This window comes from Trachymyrmex cornetzi, unplaced genomic scaffold (genome assembly GCF_001594075.2).
Source record: "Trachymyrmex cornetzi isolate Tcor2-1 unplaced genomic scaffold, Tcor1.1 scaffold797, whole genome shotgun sequence".
Taxonomy (NCBI): Eukaryota; Metazoa; Arthropoda; class Insecta; order Hymenoptera; family Formicidae; genus Trachymyrmex; species Trachymyrmex cornetzi.
The window spans coordinates 1,298,511-1,320,011 of record NW_017300132.1 but is presented as its reverse complement, the minus strand read 5'-3'; the positions used below and the strand labels follow the sequence as shown (position 1 = coordinate 1,320,011).

At 36.5% G+C, this 21,501-nt stretch overlaps 1 protein-coding gene across 6 annotated transcripts in view; it reads right to left on the bottom strand.

Moving 5' to 3' along the window:
• Positions 1 to 21,501, bottom strand: part of LOC108768445 (serine/threonine-protein phosphatase 2B catalytic subunit 2) — a 169,813-nt gene that overhangs the window by 18,825 nt on the left and 129,487 nt on the right. For 5 of the 6 annotated variants that reach the window (XM_018518863.1, XM_018518858.1, XM_018518860.1 and 2 more), the window contains exons 6-9: positions 10,588 to 10,727; positions 5,258 to 5,429; positions 4,957 to 5,083; positions 3,792 to 3,872 (exon numbers count right to left, since the gene is read on the bottom strand). In XM_018518863.1, the coding sequence (XP_018374365.1) occupies positions 3,792 to 3,872; positions 4,957 to 5,083; positions 5,258 to 5,429; positions 10,588 to 10,727 (520 nt within the window). Of the gene's footprint in view, positions 1 to 1,699; positions 1,703 to 3,791; positions 3,873 to 4,956; positions 5,084 to 5,257; positions 5,430 to 10,587; positions 10,728 to 21,501 lie in introns of all 6 variants that reach the window. The other variant, XM_018518859.1, reaches the window with a different exon arrangement.

The window sequence follows — 21,501 nt, the reverse complement described above, 5'->3', positions numbered from 1 at the left end:
GAGGGGTGCAGGAGGGGCCGAGGGTGTCTTTATTGATCGAAACACCGGGACTCTCTGTTTGAACTCTTTTTTTTTCCCTTTTTTTTTCGATCAGAGCGACCTAACCGCAACAAGCCGGGAAAAACGGTCTCGCGAGCGCGTTCTCTGCGAGACGGCTTCAGTGGGAGCGGTGAGGGGGCTGCTCGACTTTCTTTCGGAGCTTTTGGACTCGGGCCCGGTGGATGGATACTTGTTAGACCTGGTGACCATCTGCACTGTCCGTGCTGACACCGGCGTATCGATCTGACCTTCCGACGTGCCGCGAATTGCGGGAATGAATTAACCGATGTCTCCTTCTCGGGCGCACGTGGACGAATGTAAAATTAATCGACGATAGCTTAGCCGACACAGGTCGATAAAAAAATATATACGTCTTTAATCTTGAGGACTCGACGGCGACGTTCGATTTATTCAAAGCGCGACGAATCGCGACGAGGGAAAAAAAAAGTTCACGATTATTACAGGTTGCAAGGCTCCATCCGCCGGAAAAAAGATTGTAATTTTTTCTTTTAGCTTTCCATACGTAGGGACGAAGGGGGCAGAGTGATTATACATATACATGTGTGAAATATACGAGAAAGAAAAAGAAAGTAAACAGAATAGGCCAGCGGGGGGTGGGATGGACATGAAATTGACACACGTGAAATTGAAACTGACTATGGAACTCGGACAGAGTGGTAGAGTCGATCGGAGTAAAACGAAATGACAAATAAAAAATATCGATCTGGAGATATATTTCCCGAGTAACTTTGAAAAATAATTAAGACGAGAGGTGGAATGACGATTTTATAGCGTTATCTTACCCGATCGCTGCGATGCATGCGTGAATTAAATTAATTGCGCGATGCGCAAGATGGCAAAATGATGAATCTTTCAGCTCGATTAAGCTTCGAGCTGAAAAAGTACTTTGAACTCGTAAAGCTCAAGACCCTCGCGAAATACTTATATACGTGCTTTGAGAAACAAGCAAAGGGATCGTGCCATCTTGAACAAACGTATGGAGACAGGGTGAAGATGCTATGAGTATAATGATGCAGAAAATCAAAGTCTACCGTTGAAGATGTAAAAATCCAGGCTATATGTGCCGTCGTGACACGTTGAATATGTATTACACACATACATGTTTATACGTAATCGGGAAGTGAAAATAAAAATGCCAAGAAGAGCAGATATGGAGCAGATACGGAGAGAGAAAGAGAAAGAGAGAGAAAAAAAGAAAAGAAAAAGAACCTCGTACCTCGATGCGAGAAATTGTGAGTACCGTGAAACAGATGGCCAAAGATAAAGAGAAAAAATATATAGAAAAATAGTAAATATGTATATATATTATATATATGTACACGCATATATATTACGCGCATGGATATCATACAGAACGGAAGATAAAAGAAGAAAAGAGAGAAGAAAGAAATAGACTCGAACGTACGTACGTTCTTCTCCTTCCAACGAATACGACGATACGGATAAAGGAAAAAAAAAAAAAAATAGAAGACGATAATAAAGAAAGAAAAATACGGAGGAAGAGAAAGATAGATAGAGAAACAGAGAGAAAGAGAAACTCGACATCGAGAAACTACTATGAAAATAGCTAAAAAATTAATGATAATCAATGAAGCTCTTAATCGTGTGACGTCTAGAAGAATCGAGCGGCGTTTCTTACCATCTGTCCGTGCAGCGAGTGAAAATGCAAACAGAAAGAGAATTCAAGATTTGTCTCTGGAAGTTACAAGAGTGAGATCGTGGGGGAGGTGAGGTGATAGAGACATATTTTCTTTTTTTCAAATCAACAAACTACTCTTATCGATGAATATTCGGGAAATTGCGCGCCAATCATTTTTTTTTTAACTTTCGCTTGAGAAGGTGAATTTTATTATAAGAGAGGTGCGCGAACATCTAATCGTGTGAATCGTAGGGATATCTATAAGAATATTTAGAATGCGTAGAAATTCGCAGGTGCCGTCGAAATCAAACGATCGAAAAAATTGACGATGGAAGTTAACTGGCGGATCGATCGTGCGCGTGAAATTTGTCTGCTAGGCGAACTAAAATAAAAAAAAAAAAAACACGCTGAAGCTTCGCCGCTTTCGTTCAAAATCGCGTTAAATTAAAAGCGATCGAACGAAAAATTAACGGCATGTTTCAACTTTCATCGATGCGATGAAAATGAACAGTCGAGCAATTCTTTGTAAAATTCGCGCTCACTATTATCCAATCCGGGCGCACGTGCACAATCGATCTTCCTTTTTGGCGGAGAATGCGACGATTCATAGAATGAGGGGGGTGTTCCCGATCCATTTTTCATCGTTAGATTGTGTCCAACTCTTTTCTATCGGTTCGGCACGCGGCAGGACATGAGGGATGAATCCACGCATTCTCCCCCGTGCACGAAGATGACGTGGCCTCTCTTAGATCGTGTCGGAGCTTGTAAGAGATTCCAGATATTAACGGCATCTCGGGCCCGTCTTATCGTGCACTCGTCCGTCCAGCTGTCCTCGAAGTGACGGATAAGATTGAAACCGTGTTTCATCTCTCGTCGCGGCTATCCGAGTGCATCTCGAAACGAAATGAATTTACCGAAGATGAGATTTAATCGAGAACCCGATCGAAGGAATTGAAGAAACACATCTTCTTCGCACTCTAAAAATATCGATTTGGATTTAATACCATACGATGTCTATACCCGGAGAGAATTTTTTCTTAGAATTTACCCTGAAAATATGACAGCCGTGGAACAACATTGTATTTCGAAGAATTTTAATATAAATCTCTCTCATTCATATTAATAAAACTACAATAAAGTATAAAATAAGTTTGATCAATTTTACTGAAGTGCATGGTAAAAACCTTTAAAATATTGTATTGTACCACAATCACCATATTTTCAGGGTAAATTTTAAAAGAAAATTTTCTCCGTGTACATGATAATTTTTTGCAATGAATTCAGAGACTGATTTTCATTATTAGATTATTAATATTCTTATAAGAATATGCTTAACGTAAAAAATTATTAAATTGATTGTCAATTTAATAGGTATTACTTATATATGTACTGTATTTCAAGATCAAAAAAGATTTCAACGCGCGATTTGCAGAATCAGATATATAAATTCATATAGAAATATTTAAGCACTAAGATCCGCTTTGACCGAATATACGATTTTTCTTATTTAGTTCTCATCGTGTTAATATTATATTAACACCAACATGATGTAAATTTAATACCATGGGTTTTAAATCCACATAAATATTAATATAACACGGTTAGAATTATATAAATAAGCATTCAATACTTTGATATATCAGTAAAAATGATTAGATTAATAAATTAATTGATTGATTTAATTCACATATTGTTTTCTAGAGACATCACGATATGTTAAATCCACACCGACATCTTTTAGAGTGCACGATTGTTTGCATGCGATTGCATAATCGCAGATTTCTAAATAAACGAACATTTTTCTGATTTCTGCAAGATGATTGAGATGAGAACGAGTGTTTCTGTCGCGTATTTAACAAACGCGATAATCCTCGTTTCGTGACTCTTTGCACGATTTTTGTATTAGATAAGTAAAACTCAGACACCGTAAAACTCAAGAATAAACCCCGAAGTAAAAAGGATAAAAGAAGAGAGACTCTGATCACGATATAAGAGCGACCAGTCTGAGAGCCGATCTTGTTCGAAACATCTGCAAAGTAATAGTGTGTATACGGATTAAGGTGGGAAATAAGAGCTAGATGATAGACATTACCTTCCTCGAGCGCGTCATCACCGTCGCTCATCAGCTCGTCGTCCGAGCAAATGTTCAGCACGTTCACCAACATTTCTGTGACTGAAAGATAAAATAAAAAATTCTCCATTCAATTCCGAGTAAAACACATCTTGCAATCGACTAAACAAATTATCTCAAATATGTATCTCTTTTCCATCTAAATTATTACATAAATATTTTTTTCATATTTTTTCTTCTAGATATATAAATCGATTTATGAACATTAGAGAACTCTTTACTAAGCAAGACATATCATGTGAAAATACACTGTAAACAAATTACTGTACGTATAACAATTTTAATTAGTATTTGAATTTTGACAATTGAGAGGATGGGCGGGATAAAGGCACAATTCTTTCTACTTAGGCCCTTTTTCCGGTAATTAGCTTTTTCATGTATTATTGATCGTAATAGAAAAGTACTGTAACATTTAACTTCTTAAAGACATTACATAAATTCATTTAATATTGTACCCATTTGTGTATAATAAAAAAGTAGTAAGTTATTTTAATTTTTATTAATATCAAGATTTTGTAATTAGACCTTTATTCCGCCCATTTCTTCAATTATAAGTAATTTTTACTTTATAATGAGTGATTTATGTTTGCATATATAAACAGATATACAATATCTTTAATAGTGAATCAAGAGAAAAATTCATTTGGTAATATTTACACACGCACGCACGTACGCACACACACGTAAAGTCACAATTAAAAAATACAATTATATTCTGTGATAGAACAATTCACAAAGGAAAATTTAAATTGAGTTTATAAACATTTATGTATTAATTTGCCAATAAATTAGATACAATTTTGTGTAAGCTATGTTATTGATACAAACATAAAAATGCAAATATAATATGTGTGGTATATTATCTGTAAGTTATGAAATATTACAAAAGTTTGTACATTTACATAGAAACTATAAAATATACTGTTATTTTCGTATCTAATATAAAGATATATTTATATAACTAGAAGTAAAAATTTAATTTTTATAAAAACGAATAATTTTATACATTTCCACTATAAATTGTGTAACTTTTAGACATAATTTATATAATTTTAATTACTTTTTTTTTTACAGTATGTAATAATTTTTAACATAAAAGCAAACGTCTTGTTGGTCTACGACTTACCTTTCTCGCCGACAAACGGTAGGGACCATGTGAAAACGTCCATGAAATTGGGCAACCAGTATGGGTGTGGCGAGCAATTGAACTGCCTGATATTCATCACGTTGTTCTCGTACTTTAAAACCGCTGCCTGCAAGCACAACGAGCACATCGGGTCTTTACGATTGCAGACCAGCGGTCCACAGGTCATAAAACGAACAACGACGCGCCCCGCACTGACCATAAATGTGCGACATTAAATTAATGTCGAAGTTTATGGTTATTGCGACTGGCGTGATGCGATTCGTGCGCTATTGGCTTTTACCTTGTTGTTGTACACGTCGAGATAGTTGGGCGCGCTAAAGATGGTGATGAGCGACGGGAAGCCCGTCGTCTGAGACTTTCGATACATGCGATATCCGGCGTCTTGAGCCTCGTGCGCCCTTATGATGCTGAGCAAATTGTTGTTTTGCAGAAAGTCGCAACACGCCGCGTAACTGCAAGCAGACATTATCGATCGACCGCTTAAAGATTGGGAGAGAGCTTGATTGCCGATAATTACTGTTAAGAGAATTATCCGAGCGTACGAGCGGGCACGTTAATTCGGTTATATTATTAAATGGATTTAGCACTAATGAATAACATGGAAATTGCCGTGGTAGCGTAAATGACTCGGTCTTTAAACATTTTAATAGAACGCCAAAATTTTTAACATTTTAAAAGAACGCTTTCTAAGTAAATTCCGTAGCAAAAGGAAAATATTAAGTTTTTCGTCTAACTTGGAGAAGTTCTACGATGTATAAATTATACATGTATAGCATATTAATTATAATTAATAGTTTAATAATTAATAGATTATTTAAGCGAAATTGAGTGGTCTATCGTTTATCTTGGGGGAAACATCAGGAACATGAGAGAAATCGTGATAAAAAACAATAAATTTAACATCATCACATTTACTAATAAAAAGTTGTTGAGTAGGACATCAAGACATCCCGGGAATTAAGCAACAAAAATTGTATTATTACTTAAATATGAATAACTCGGCGATTTTTGAGCAATTGATAAGCGACAGAAAGTCCGAGTTATTTTTAATAATTTCTATAAGTTACCACTGTTCCTACCTAATAATTGGACTAAAACAATAAAGTTAAAACAATTTAACTCAAGAGAATGTAATTGGACTAAAATTTAAATTATATTATTTATTAAGTTTAAACGTTAATATAAACGATATTTACTTTGAAAACTTATTACAGAAATGGATTGATTTACATTTTGACACAGGTGGAAGTTAAAAATAACAAAATGTTATTTAACCCAAGGGGTTATTTTCATTCCATTGTTCCTTTGATATCTAACAGTGTAAAATAATGAACTTTCGACATTTTTCGCCTCTGGGGTGTAAAAATATCCTAGTTTAAGTAGCTCTTTAGTACGATGTATAATTTGTACACCATGGAACTTTTTCATGTTAGCCAAAAACAGCCAAAACTTAATATTCTCCTTTGAAGCGTGTAAGTTTCATAAGCGTTCGTGAGGCAGCCACCGACGCGCGAATATTCATGTCGGGAAATTCGTGTATCTTAAAATCGCGACCTAGATTAACGTCGTAACGCGCTTTTGGCACATGCATTGGAAACAATTGCACGGGCGCCAAATGATCAATCTTAACTTGTCGGGAACGACTCGTACAACTTTTTGTATGCAATTCTGTGAATTTGTACAAAATTGTTGGAGTGTTCTAAATATTGTAGTCGAGTTAATTTCTGAGATTACTCGAAGCTTCGGCATCAGACTGCTACGTTCGCTGTTAATGCAAGTTAGAGGTATTCGAGTCTTTTGTGCGATGTAGCTTTTAATGTCCCATCCATCCCTGCCAATCGTACACTGGATGACGGACGTTATTGGCGTACCGACTTTCGGGTTCACATAAACAAATTATGCCGCCGAAAACGTCAACAGGACGATCCTTTTCGCAGTGGCATAACTGACTCGGCCAAGAATCGTGAGAAATGTGTGCGCCACGTCGCGGCATGGTCGTTAACGGCCATTAAGACCCGTTCATAGCGCCGACAGAGATTAATGATGAGGTGAAATCTCTCGAAAACCGCGCCGCTCGCCAATGTGGCCCGGTATCGATCTCTGGGTCGTTGAATCTTCGATACGCACACATCCCGGGTGCGACGATAAGATGATTTATTTAACGATAGGACGTTATATCGCAGTGCGCAAGATGTGTGTTCCGTTTTCTCGCCGTAACAGCGTACAGCCACTTCGGGTCATTAAGGGATGGCAGGGAGTAATCAGCAGCTTCATTACGAGTCAGACGTTGGAGGGAGGAAGGGTGAGTAGTACGAGTCGCGGTGTAGTCGGACGACCGCCGGCGATTACAGCCGGACTACTTGCATACTGCTCGAGACGCGAGATGTGATTTATGTTCGCGTGAAACTTAATGCACGTATCTATCCAGGAACAAGACACGATAATGCGAGAATCGAAAATAAGGGATTAACGGACTGGTGCTATCTAGAACGTCTTCATAACGGCCACTATTATCTTATCGTAATCGCGATCGTCTGTGCCACATCCACGTATATATCAATGAACAACTTGATTATGAAAATCGCCTCAATAAATCAACTTTCTAACATTTCTGCCGCTGTTACTCGAGGAATACCGACACGTACACGGTTGGCTTCGCTGAAGTGTCTAAAAAATTAACTACACGCAGATCTGAAAATAATTTTCTTGGTTTTTCAAAATAATTATGTAGAACGCTCAAACTAATCGTTAAAATGTCAAAATTATTTGCAGCCTCGTTTGTCTTGCTTGAATTTCCTACATAATTATTTTAATGATCGAATAAAGTTATTTTCAGATTTGTACCTAGTTAAATTTTTAGATACCTCAGCAAAATCATTCTTTCCGTGTACGATTCTTTGATGACGTAACGTGCCGCGTCAACATTAAATTATAGAGAAATATAGAAAATAAAAGTAAAATAAAAACAATTTAGTGAAAACACAATATTAAAAAATTTAAATTAAAAATTAAAGACTTAATAATTGAAGTTTAAAATAATATTAATTATAAACTAATATAACTGACACATTATTAGTAAATATTAATTAAAAGTATAACAGAAAAACCAGATTACATATTTTAATTTATTCTTATTATATATATATGTATATGTAGTACATTGTATGCAGTGATTTAAAGACTTTTAAATTTCGTAGTAAAATACTCTGTTATTTACACTATAATTAATTCCACATTTTGAAAAAGCTGTCAGGAAGCGCCATGTCAAGTATGAAACTACAACAGTTAAACAGCTTAAATACAGAATTTTTATAATAATAAAAATGTGGTAGAGAAACAGTAATTTGGCATCTCCCGACGTGTACATTTACGACAACCTTATTTTTCAAAGATGCCTTTTCCACGATGCCAGAAATCGCTTTGAGATCCGGACGGAGAAAGAATTTATTATTTATTAAAAAACGTTATAAAGAATTTATTAATTAAATTAATGAATAGTCGAATTGTTCGAATGCAATATATTAATTCTTTCTCCATCTGAAATCTCGATTTTTAAGATCGTGGACGCAAGAAGGCTTAAACTAACTTATTTTGTACTAATTGTTACTTCGAGATGTCTTACAACCGTGAGTAATTAAAATTTCCTATGTAAATGCTTTCAATGCATATAATTGGTATAATTATTTTATTTCTTAACTCATCAAACAGCCAATGAGAGAATGCACAGATAAAATATCATTTTTCTACTTTTTTTAAACAAAAGAATTAATGATAATTATACATTGGAAAAAGAAATTGATTGCATCAATTGGAATGGACAAATCAGAATTTTCTGGTTGACTATTATAATTTTATTTGAATAACTAGAATTCTGATTGATATGGCTAGACTCTTCTGATTTGTTCGTTTTCAATTAGAAACTTTTTTCACTGTGCGTTTTAAACTATTTTAAACTAAGCTTGCTTAATAAAAAAACTTGTGTGTAAAAATTGATATTAGATTGTTGTAGTTAACAACAAATAAGATAACAATTAACAATCGAATCGAGTAAAACAATCAGTGAAACGCATACTTTTCATTATTCTTTTTGTTACGCCAACCTTTGGCAACAATCGGGAGTGATAATAAAGATATTTAATATTAATTTGTTACTGAAGGATCGCATAAGATCGCGGAGAAATATAAAACGCGTTTTTCCAGAATTTAACGTATTACTTCGTCAACGTATATGGCACGTACGTAAACGTGATGAATACGTAACGAGTAACGGCTGACACTTAACGAATCTCGGTTCTTATTAACGTAGCCGTTCGTATAATTAGCGGATCCGCGAGAGGAGCTGTCATGTCTGCGGTTTGCTGACACCGTCGTATAACACGGTCGTTATTAATCCTTGCACGGGGCAAACCACGGGTGTGTCCGCGGACGCTGACAAAGAGCGACGCGACGAGGGACCGAACGTGACGTTCGTAGGAAGATTTGGCGGAGAAGGAAAATCTCTCAGACATAGAAGGGTCGGAGGAGCCAAAGTTATCTCGTTTCACGCTGTGTGATCGTGCGAGGGATGTGGCCAACGCGCTTCCGGCTGCACTGCTTGCAAACAGACGGCGAGATAATTACCCGTTGGAGGGAGTTAACGGGTTGGCTAGAAAGGAAAAACGAGAACCGACCGGCGACAGCCGCGAGATGTATCGCACAAGCATATCGTATTTCTGCGGCAAAAAGAACTCCGACTACTACCGGGTAGTGATGGGGTGTTGACCTCGTTTTTTCTTTTCTCCGCTAATATGTCCTTTATTATTATGTTAACACCATGGTATCGACGTGTCCCTCCGATATATCGACGACCCCGACGAAAAGTATTGTAATTGCATTTTCTGATATTTCCAATTTTATTGGATCCTTTTTAAATACTTTTTTTATTGGCAGTATGGCTTAATGAAATATCGTTATTTAACCCAGATAATTTTGTTTGTATGTGATAAATAAAATACTGCCAGAAAGAAAAAGCTGTTGTATTCATGTTTCTTACCTTTCTTTTGTTAATTGTTCGATTTAATTTAGGCATTGATTACATATTTTATAAGAGTAGTCTTTTAAAAATGAGTTTTCTGAAAAGAGTTCAGAAACAAAAAAAAGATATAATATGATCAATCATTCATCATATTGTTTCAGTTAGTTTAAAATAGACTTTATTTTAATAAAGTTTTAATTCGAGACTGGATATGTAGGACGTTGGTTCAAGTTGGTTGTTGGAATATTGAACCTTTTTGCAGCATTGTTATCGACATTTAAGAATTCTATATAATTATTTTGATGATTTAACAAAATTATTTTCAGATCTATATTTAGCGAAATTTTTAGATATCTTAACAAAACCGTTCTTTACTGTATGATATTTAATCTACAGTGCTTTTCTCCACTTTAGAAAAATGCAATTCCATTCACAGAATATAATTAAAAATGTATATATCACATTGAAATAAGTTAGAAAAATCCGATTCTGCACGTCCAAATCTTCCTAGTCGTATGTTAGAATTTCTATTACGCATGTTACCCGCAATTTAACAAGTTAAAAGAATTTAAAAAGAGGTTGAAACGGACACTCACCTGTAAAAGTATGAACAACCCCTGACACTATTGTGGGAAAAGTGTTCCGCGTTCTTCTCGTTGCCGAAGTCCTCGAGAGGATCCGACCAGAGGAGATCACACATTGGCCCGAACGCCGGTGGCTCTTTGAACCTGTCCAGCTGGAACAGCAAGTCAACATTGATCGAATTAGTTCAAGGAATTAACTGATAGCACATCGACTGACGCAAACGCAGCGTAATTTTCAGCGTAATTGTATGGGCCATTGTCGGCTTTACCGAATTCACAATGGGTTGGTCAGTCAGTCAGTTTGCACTTTGGATGGTATCCTATTCGGAGGTTTAGTTGGCCATTATACGTTACACGCAAAATTTATGTGGTACTGATTGGTTTTGGTTAATCATGATGGCTTTATTTACGTCGATCGCATCAGTATGCAGTTTTTAGTGAGATCCTAAAGTAAAGCAAATTATCAATATTTCGTAATTCCAAAACATTTTCGAATCGTTTTTACAGAATTGCCAAATTCTTGTACATGATTAAAATACGCACAAAAATAGCTATTGCAAACATCGACTTGTCATTCGACGACAATATCTGCTTAATACAAAAATTCTACAATTTATATGTACAAAATAAGATGGTCTCGCCATAGAGACAATATCGTACGCGGACATTATCGTAAAGGAATTAAGATTAAAAGTTTAGAAAAAAAGAATTATGTTTTATAAATGTAAATAGAGCAATATTGCATATAATAGTGATGCTGGATCTTGCAAGATATAGCGCTACATGCAGTATATTAGACAAGGACAGATGTTTGAATGAGACAAAATGATAATGCAAGAAACTGAATTAAAAACATCACTATTATTGATATTTTTAGTTTGAAATTAAAATCTGTTTTACCGACATTGTTAGAGTTTAGCCTTTGCTTTAGAATCTCCTTAATGTTTAATTTCGATTTTGCGGAATCACTGTCACAGCAGACTCACATTGCCACTTTGATGACTCCTCGATAGCTACAAGATATCTTGGTGTCTAAAAGAGAGAGGAATAACCGATAATCTGAACTTGGAATTGAATTATAATTTGACAGCGATTTGACAGCGTCGAAACGTATATCGAACACCACAGAGTCTCGAGGGCGGTAACTCTGCTGCGAGTTTACGTATCACGACAGCCAGCGCCAAACAAGGTAAACGTAAGCCGGATCGTCTGCAGATTGCATTAATTAGGCTACCGAGCCTGACAACAATGTGCTCACCGCGGATTTCCAAATGTCTATTGGTTGCCACTAAATCGTTAAGTACTGAAATCCAATATTCAATGTTAGAATGGCAACGGACAGATGCTATCGCACTGATCTTACTCGACACTTATTTGACATCACGTTACATATATCCCTCCCTTAGTTCAAAAGTGACGTAACTGAAAAATTCGGTTTCCTATAAAAGGAGAAAAACTATTTTTCAATTTGATAGAAGATTATTGAATAATCAAATAATATCGGCAAAAAAATTTCTCAACATGATCAAGTGTCATTTTCATTTCTTAAAGCTGATCTACAATGTGTTTCTTCCTATTTTTGCTTTTTTTCTCTTGCTTTTTTCTCTCCTCGTTTTATCAACGAGTAATTGTGTTCCTTGTCACGTGTGTCTTGTGTCTTCCAAAGTTCGTCAACTTTCCTCTTAGACGACAGAAAACAAAGAAATAGAATAATGTCGCTAGAATTGCGATAAATAATCAGTACGACACTTTATCTCCAAGTGCTGTGTTTAATATTCAAAGTGAATAAAAAATTAATAATTATTAGAATTTCGTTTTCAAATTGGAACCTGCGAAAAGAGTGATAATATTTATTGTTTCCTTTTACTTTAGAGAAGGATGTGCCAGGTTCGCGAAGTTAACATAAGCCCGTATCAGACTACCGACTCTGCAAGCCGACTCGACTGCCAACTCTAACTGCAGACCAATAATGGACCAATCACATTGAATCATAAATCTTATTATCCATTGTTGGTCGGCAGTCAGAGTTGGCAGTCGGGTCGGTAATCTGATACGGGTAATATACTTTCATTTTTGGTTTTTCGTATAATTATTTTTATGTAGAACTGTAGAACAATGAAAAGTGCTAATGGATTGTAATTGTTTTTCCATGTTAATATAAAATGTCGTGCAAATTTCACAGATCCCAATCCCGCGGAGGGATTATTTATTTGACAGACACTGAGCAGACGAAACTCCGAAAGTCATGAAGCATTCACAAACGTGGCGCGATTTATTCTCGGGCCGCACCGAGAGTCGAGCCACTCCCCTCGAATCGATGTTAAGACTCGAAAACTTAGACGGCGAAGTTTCGCTCTACGGACGAGCAGGTTTTCATGCGGAGTGGATATCGAAGAGCAAGGAGGATGAAGAGAGCGCGCAAAGACAGAGTCTCACCGCAACGAGAGCTCTCAAATATTTGTTCCGTTGATCTAATCTCGCCGAGAAAAGTCCGCCAGCGCGATCTCGTACCCATCAACTCGGCTATCTTCGGAAATCGCGTTTAATGACTTCTATGAATATGAATGGCTTCGAGAGAAGAGTAGATAGGTATTTCGTGCTACGCGGAACGTCTCGTCATCGCAAACACACTCCCCTATCTGTCTCTTTCACTGTTTTTCTTGGGATGCAATCAACGCGAATAAAATATTGAGAATCAAAATGGCGAGATTCGGTTCATGTTATTCAACCCTAGAATGTTATCGATACGTAAATTTTACGTAGATGTGAGTAAGGTCGCTAAACTATGTTTTTAGTCATTACGAAGTCTGATCTGCCATGTCAAAAACTAGGACAAGTGGAGACAAAAAAATTCTATTTTTAAAAATTCTGTCCGTTATATGTCAGTTTGGATTCCCTAATGGTCGGTATTATAACAGAAAGCGTGAGTTTTAATTTTTAAGCAGTTTTTTGTGTTATCATATATTTTATTTAAGTGTTAGGAGGAGACACACATAAATGGACTACATATCTACTTCATATTATTTTAAGACTAAATTTAATAATTCGTTCTTTTTTTTTTAAGTTAATAAATAAGTTATTTGTATTTATAAAAATCTAGATTATAAATATTAGAGCATTAAAAATGTGAAGTGTATGAAAAACTTGTGTTACATTAATTAAAAAAAGACCTTATACGTAAAATTTACATATCGATAGCATTACCATATCATTCAATAACAATAGCATTCGCGGGTTAAATTTTGTCTTTTTTGCAATGGCATTCTGTTGGAATTTTCTATATATAAAGTACGAAGCTTCAGTTTTATTTTTCACAGAATGATATCGATTCTCAGTTTGTTTCGCAATATCATTACGATTCGACGTACCACTAAGTTTATAGGTTTCATTAAAAATTTTTTTTCAAATTCTAAATGCGTATTTCCACTAGCATAAAATAATTTCGTATGGTCCTGCAAACGACATAGGAATAATCTAAAGTGCACCGATTAAAGCTAGTTTCGGGCGGTGCATTCATTCACTAAATATTTAATCAAGATAATGTTAAATGTTTCCTGTAAATGAAGCGTACAGCGTAAAACATTTAATCGTAATCGAGCTTAAATGATAAAAACAAAATTAATGCTTACTCTCAAATTCATCGTAAATACATAATGATAGATAAAAAATTAATTTTTGATTTGGCTACGTTATTGATTAACCCACCATCTGCATCTTTGGGTCTTTGTTGACACAAGCAAAATTTCACTCTCGAATTTCTTGTAAAAATAAAGAAGAACAGAGTCTGTTTTCTCTCCTAAAATATCTTGTAAATATCTTGTAATACACCGAGGGAAAAATATATTAAATTTTACCAAATATTTGTTTAAATAATACTAGCTGAATATTTACTAAATATAAACGTATATTTACTTGGTACAAAAATCATTAATTTAACTATTGTATAATTTTTTTATTTCGTGAATGTTTACTGTAAATAAATGTTAAATTAAATTGATACTATTCAAATAAATATTTGTTAAAATTTAGTACATTTTTTCTCAATGTAGAGATATTGAAAAGTAATCCTCAACCTCCCATATTTTTTGAAAGTTTATAACAGTAAAAAAAACTTGGATTAGACAAAAAAGATCCGGACGCAGATAGAGAATGAAAATATGATTGCAGGCGGCGAGTTAATAACACAAAGATAGAAAATTAAAAACGATATTGGGAATATCAATCGATTTTTCATTTCCTTAAAAAAGCGAGAAAGGGCCGTGGAAAAAATTATCATCCACTATCTATAGCTTCAGAAAATTGATAAAATTTAATGGAACCTTCGAATTACTCCTAAATGTACGTCTCCGCGGTACCATCGACGCCGGATTCATCTTCCACGATTAACCGAATCGAAGTTGCACGATGTGATCTTGATGCCGGCTACGAGTTTCCACGTAACAGGTAGCGTAATTACGTCCAATGGGTTCGCATTAGTTCGCGACCCGTTTCCGCGTGAACACGTATAATACATGCAGATGTATTGGGCGCTTATTACGATATAATGAGCAGTTAGTGCACGATAATGACAGCAACTGCATTAAGTGAAGCGAGCGTGCCTTATGTCTCCTATCATGTTTGCAGTGTCTATTATAATGATGCGTAATAGTGCTCTCGCGCAGCCTTGTCATCTTTCACATTATTATACACTGACCTTAAATTTCGCAACTATATAAAAGGTAAATGCATCTTGAAATGCTACGCGACGCGCGTAGCGAGATCTGATTGCAGCGTGTTTCTAAATTGAATTTGAAATGCTCCATTATATTTAGATTATTCATATAATATGGAATCGGATTTTCAACGGTATCTTTCGAAACGTGTAATCCGAGAAATATCGCTGTAACGAGATTTTCTGACTGTTTATATATAAGTCGCCATCATTTGTCGCAATTACTCAATTTTTTTTTCAATATATACTGTCAGCAAACGGCGAAATGTTATTCTTTATTCTGTTGAAACGTGGAACATTTCGTTGATCACGCTAGTTCGTTTGAAGGAAACATTAATTGAAAATACGAGGCTCCCGGGCCAAATTGCGGTCGCCGCAATGGCGCACTCGCAGAGGAGACCGGGAGAGGAATGGAAGCAGCGAGAGAGAGAGACGGAGGAGATGAGTGGAGGAGTGTGGATTCAGGGATGAAAAAGGCGTCGTTCCGCGGCACGAAACAAACGTAATTTAACGTGACGCCCGGCTCATTTCCTTAATGGAACGTTTCCTTTGCCCCTGAGAGATATTATGCATCGTCTGTGGATTACGGGGCGAAAAATCGCTCTTCACCTTTCTCTCCCCCGCCCCTCGTTTTTCGTGCCCCCCCCTCCCCCATCCACCCCCATTGTTCGGAGAAACGCTCTGTAAATGCGCCGGATCGTGTGATTCTCTCTAGCGCCGCGATGCCGCCGCGATGCTCGCGCCGATGCCGATCGATACCTCGGACAGCTTCGCTTTGTGTCGTATATCACACAGAGTGTATCTCAACGGTATCCTTTACGCGGTTTCCACGTGGGGATCCCTTTCAATCGTGCAGCCCCTTCCACCACCCACGCTCTCCTCCCTCCCTCCCTCTCGCTCTCTCTCTCTCTTCTTTCTCTCTCTCGCTGTGACGCGTGTTTAATTCGTGTTTGCCCCTTTATCCGCACTACCCGCGTAATCTGCGATTTATAATAATCTCTGAAAAAACATGTCGCAAAGATCAAAGATAAACGCGTCCAACGGGAGCTCGTCTCGTTTTGCTGGCTGTTGCCGGTTCAGAGAGAAAGAGGGTATGAAATATGGGAAGCAGACGGGAGAGCTCGAATGTATGGAAGCTCGAACGTAAAAGCTGCAAAAAAACGGCCTGCGGCCTTTTGCCTCTGTATAGAAGTTCTGTCCGAAGTCGTTAATTCCGCTATTAACTGTATTTCTTATCGTCAAAAGATATTTTTCAGTAAATATTCGCAGTTAATCTTTTCTCGGAAGAAGAATTAGAGACGAAACTGTAGACAAATCGTTTTTAATCGTCGGACTTAAATCTTTAGATTAAAAGCATCTTAAAATAAAGTACTTCTGCCTTTGTATCTGTAAAAATTCTGTTCGAAGTCGTTTTCTACTGCTAACGCCATGAAAGATATTTTTCGGTAAATAGTCGCAATTTATTTTTTTCTCGACAGAAGAATTAGATAAAATCGCAGACAAATCGTTTTCAATCGTCGGACTCAAATCTCCAGATTAAATGCATTTTAAAATAAAGTACTTCGAGAATCGCAAGAGCATAAAAGATTACAAGAAAAGTTTATAGCGATATGCTAAAACTGTTGTAACGACACAAGCTCCGTTTTGAATGTGTTCTAATTAGCTAAAATGTCCTAATCTGAGTCTCTCTTCAGACGAAAACAGACTTTCTTGTCGCGAAAGATCGTTCATTTCGAGAACGATTCAGGGCATGGCTAAGCTAAGGAACATAAACTCCACTCCGTGATTTCTAAGCTAAGGAACAAAGACTCCACTCCGTGATTTCTAAGCTAAGGAACAAAGACTCCATTCCGTGATTTTCGATAGCTGTGTGAAGTTGCCCCCCCCCCCCCACTAATAAAAATCTAAAAATGACCATTCGTTTGGTAGTTGTTTGGTGGTGTTTGGTAGTCAAAGATATAACGAATAATATCAAAAAGAGACGAACGCGCGTGAAGTTGGCCCCCTCACTTGTAAAACTCGGCTTTGCAGACTGCACATACAATAATCCCTGCGGTAAGCATTCGTTTGGTGGTCGCTTACTGACGTTTGGTAGTCCATTCCCGATGATTGGTAGTCGAAATTATAACTGAAAATATTTAAAAAACGATATACAGGCGTGAAGTTAGCCCCCCCCACTTGTAAAACTCGGCTTTGCAGACTGCACATACAATAATCTCTGTAAGCATTCGTTTGGTCATCGCTTACTGACGTTTCTTCTAAAGCAATAAACGTAATAATTTGGGCAATCGAGTCAAAAGGACAAATATTTCGAATTTCATATGTAGTTCCATTGATTTTCAGTGGTTGTAAGAAAGAACCATTTTGGAGGAAGAATTTTTTTATTGATTTTTTAACTTTCTGTTTTTAATATATTTTATTTCCGGGTATGGCTTGAAATATTTGGATTTTCTATTAGTAAGACTGCTAGGTGATTTTGTACGTTCTGATAATGTGATATTTTCATTGATTTCTTCACTTTGTTGTAATGAATGTGTTTCAATTTCACCTTTATTCATCCAATTTTCAAATTGATTCATATCTTCATTGTTATCAATTTCCTTATCAATATATCTTTGACTATCAAACGTCCGGAATGGACTACCAAACACCACCCAACGACTATCAAACAAATGATAATGGTTATTTTTAGATTTTAATTAGTGGGGGAGCCAACTTCACACAGCTATTTTCGATCCAGCATACGCAATGATCGCTGAATTAGGGCTCATACAATGAAAGGAATAAGGAAGAAGGAATAACAGATTTCAATCTATCAGAAACCGGACAAGGTTGTCCAGATTGAAATCTGTTATTCCTTGTCCTCATAAATTCCTTATCCTAAAATTTCGTAACTTTCTCGTGATTTCCAGACAAAATTTCATTATCTTCCCTGACTTTCAATAATACCCCAAAATCGTTTGCATTTTCAAAGATGTCTACTCTCCGTTGTCCAAAGTTTGTAATCTAGGAACACTACACTGGATCACCGCGATGCGATTACGCGTAATTGTATACGCGTATATCTTGTCAAGTCTCTCTTAGAGCGATAGCCGGACTACTTTGGGCATAATCGCCGTATCTCAGAAGCTCCGAAAGTTTCCCCGAGTTTGGCTCGTTACATACATATATGCGGGATATTCTGGCGTTGATGGCAGAAGACGCGCTCGTTATTGAGAATTTTAAATGAATTGCGCCATCGAAGAAAAACTCTCGCGGTAAAGAAACGGACAATTGTCGCCATTGTGCGAAGTTTCGGCGAACAAAGGTGACGGCCGCGAGGAATAAAAGAAAAGAAAATAGGAAGAAAGAGATAGAAGAGAACAGAAAAGAGCGAATAATGCATTAATGCGGTCCATTCAGGAGGCCGAACTGCGAACGGGGTTAATGAAGTTGGCACGCGCAGTTGTTATACTAATTAACGGAAATAATTAGCGATCAAAACGATCCCCGCGGGTTCAACGTTTTTTGACAAAGCCCTCGCTTTTCTCGCGGGGAACAATTGCGGGCATTCGCGAATGAGAAAACCGTTCGATCTCGTCGTTTAAGGGTGAAATGAATTTGCGTTAAAGCGTGAACATCGGTCTATCCTGTCATTTAATTCGCACGCCCGCCGCGCGTGCAATTCATCTGATTCAATTGACAGCCGACAAGGCATTGCGAGCTAAAACATTTTCCGCGTAATTTCGCCACAAAAACACGTAACGATGGCCCATTTAATGAATAGTAAATCAAAACTTTACTCCAGTAAAATAAAGGGGTTAAAAAATATTCGAGAATTATTCAAGGTACATTTTCGCCGACAGTTTTGTCACTCAGCGCTCGAAGTGTCCTCTGCAAGTTCCATGTTTGCGATTTATAATTCACAGCTGCGACATAAAACGACGAAAGCGGAGATAACCAGGTGACACGACTCGCGCGATGGCAGACACGACAGTAAATACCTTAACGATGCATAATTAAAGCGGCAAGTTCGCCAACAAGTCCGATCCCGGACGCGATCGCCTTACAGCGGATTATATAAAACTTTGCCCGTCCAGACGTTGATCCCACCACTGCGAGATGGATTCAGCTCCGCCAGCCAAACACCGAGGGCTTAGCGGCTTCGGTTTTTGCGACCGTCATGGCGTGTAGATACGACGGGAAAGGAATTACGAGAAGCCGCCCGTGTTGTTCCGCGACATCATTTGGTATTCATATGCCGATGCTCGCAAAACATGTCTTTATACGTCGAGACACAGGGAATAATGTATAACGGAGAAGAGGGAGAGGGAGGGAAAGTATCTATTGCATACTGCATGGTGCTCCGTATCTCTTTATGCGTCGGGAGTAACTAAATAACAAGATCTTATAAATTAACATGTTCCATAATACGGATCGTACAATGCTGAAAATAAAAGAGGAAATAAAGAGTCGATAAAAAAAGAATCATATTCATTATATTATGCTGTTTATACGAAGGTGAATACGTTCAACAGAGAAAGCAGCTTTGCAACTACTGTAAAATTCTTTAATACGATTGGTTCATATATTTAGATTTATAAGGAACCAAAAGCAAAGACTAATCGTAATAAAGAATTTTACAACAGTTGCAAAGCTGCTTTCTCTGCTAAACGCAGCCATTAATATCGGAATTGTCATAAATTCCTCATTCTAAAATTCCATAACGTCTCTCTCATTTCCTTTCACGATATATATTTTTTCTCAAAATTTCATAACTTTCAATAATATTTTGAAATTTTATGAATCTTCTTCCTGATTTGAAAACCATTAAATATTTTGTTGAGAGATCAATTTAAACAGCAATATAAATTACTATTAATTAACTGACACTGTTTGCATTTTTAGTTTAAATTAGTAGCATTCCAAAACTGCGTAGATGTGATATATATGTATAATAAACTTTTTTAAAGACAAGAATTTTAATTGTTTAGAAAATTTTGCAAAATTCCTCGACTTTTTCCTGATTTCCCTGATTTCCAATTTTGTGGCATTATCTGAATATACATTCTCTGTGTCCGACAATGAAATATTACACAATCAAAGAAATAAAAAATGTATCCTGAAACAATGAATGTAAGAGAGAAGCTTCAAACTTTTAAAAATTCTCATAGCATGGAAATAAAAAACACGAAAGCTGTCCGTAAGCATTTGTCCTTGCAATTACCGACTTCCAAACGTTTTCCGATTTCGGAAAACCAGAGGAGTTGGCGAAAGCGTTCAACTAATCGCGTAAATGTTGGATCGAGGAAGGAGCGAAGACTTCTTCGGTTTCACTTCGATTTTCTTCCTCATCCTCGCCTTCCCTTCTTCGCTGTATCTACAGCCTCGTTTTCCGCGATTGTTCACGTCGGAAAAGAAGCCGGGCGATCATGAGACGAAGACGGGCAAGAAGTGGGTTAACTATCGCGCGATCTCCCCCGAGAAATAGTTCGTAATCAGGAAAGAGTAGACACGGACGAGAATTCTCTCTGCTTACTTTCCTACCGTTTTTGTTTTTCAAAATGCTTTGAAATTATTTGAGGACTCTACGCTATTAATCTACAGAAACTAGGTATAATAAGTAAAAATCAGGCAATGTGTTTTATTTAGGCGAAACTCCCTCAGATAATTTTTTACGTCGACGTAGAAGGATATTGTGCATTTACGTTATACTTTGGTATACAGAAAGAACAATTTTACTGAAATTTTTAGAAAAAGATAATAATTTTATTAGACTATTAAAATAATTATATAGGAAACTCAAGCATGATAAGCAATATTTCTTTATATATGAAGTTCAGTGAATACAAAACGTTCTTAATATATGCTTTTTAAATTCTTTGGAATGAAATCTCACTCTAAAGAATGAGAAAACTATAAACGTTTCGAAAATTGAGTCTCGAAAAAGAGTGGCTCAATTTTCAATTTTTAAGAGTGAGATTTCATTTAATGAAATTCACTCTAAAAGTTTTAGAATATTGTAGTATAAATAAATCACATTTTTAATATCTTGGCTCATTTCTCTGACTAATTTATATTATTAATAATGAGCAACGTTGCAGAAAATACATTCTAGCAACTAGCTTAAGAATCCTATATATATTATTTTGATAATTCAATAAAATTATTTTCAGTCTGTCTGGCTAAAATTTAGATACTTCAGCAAAACCATATACTATTAACGAAATAGGATT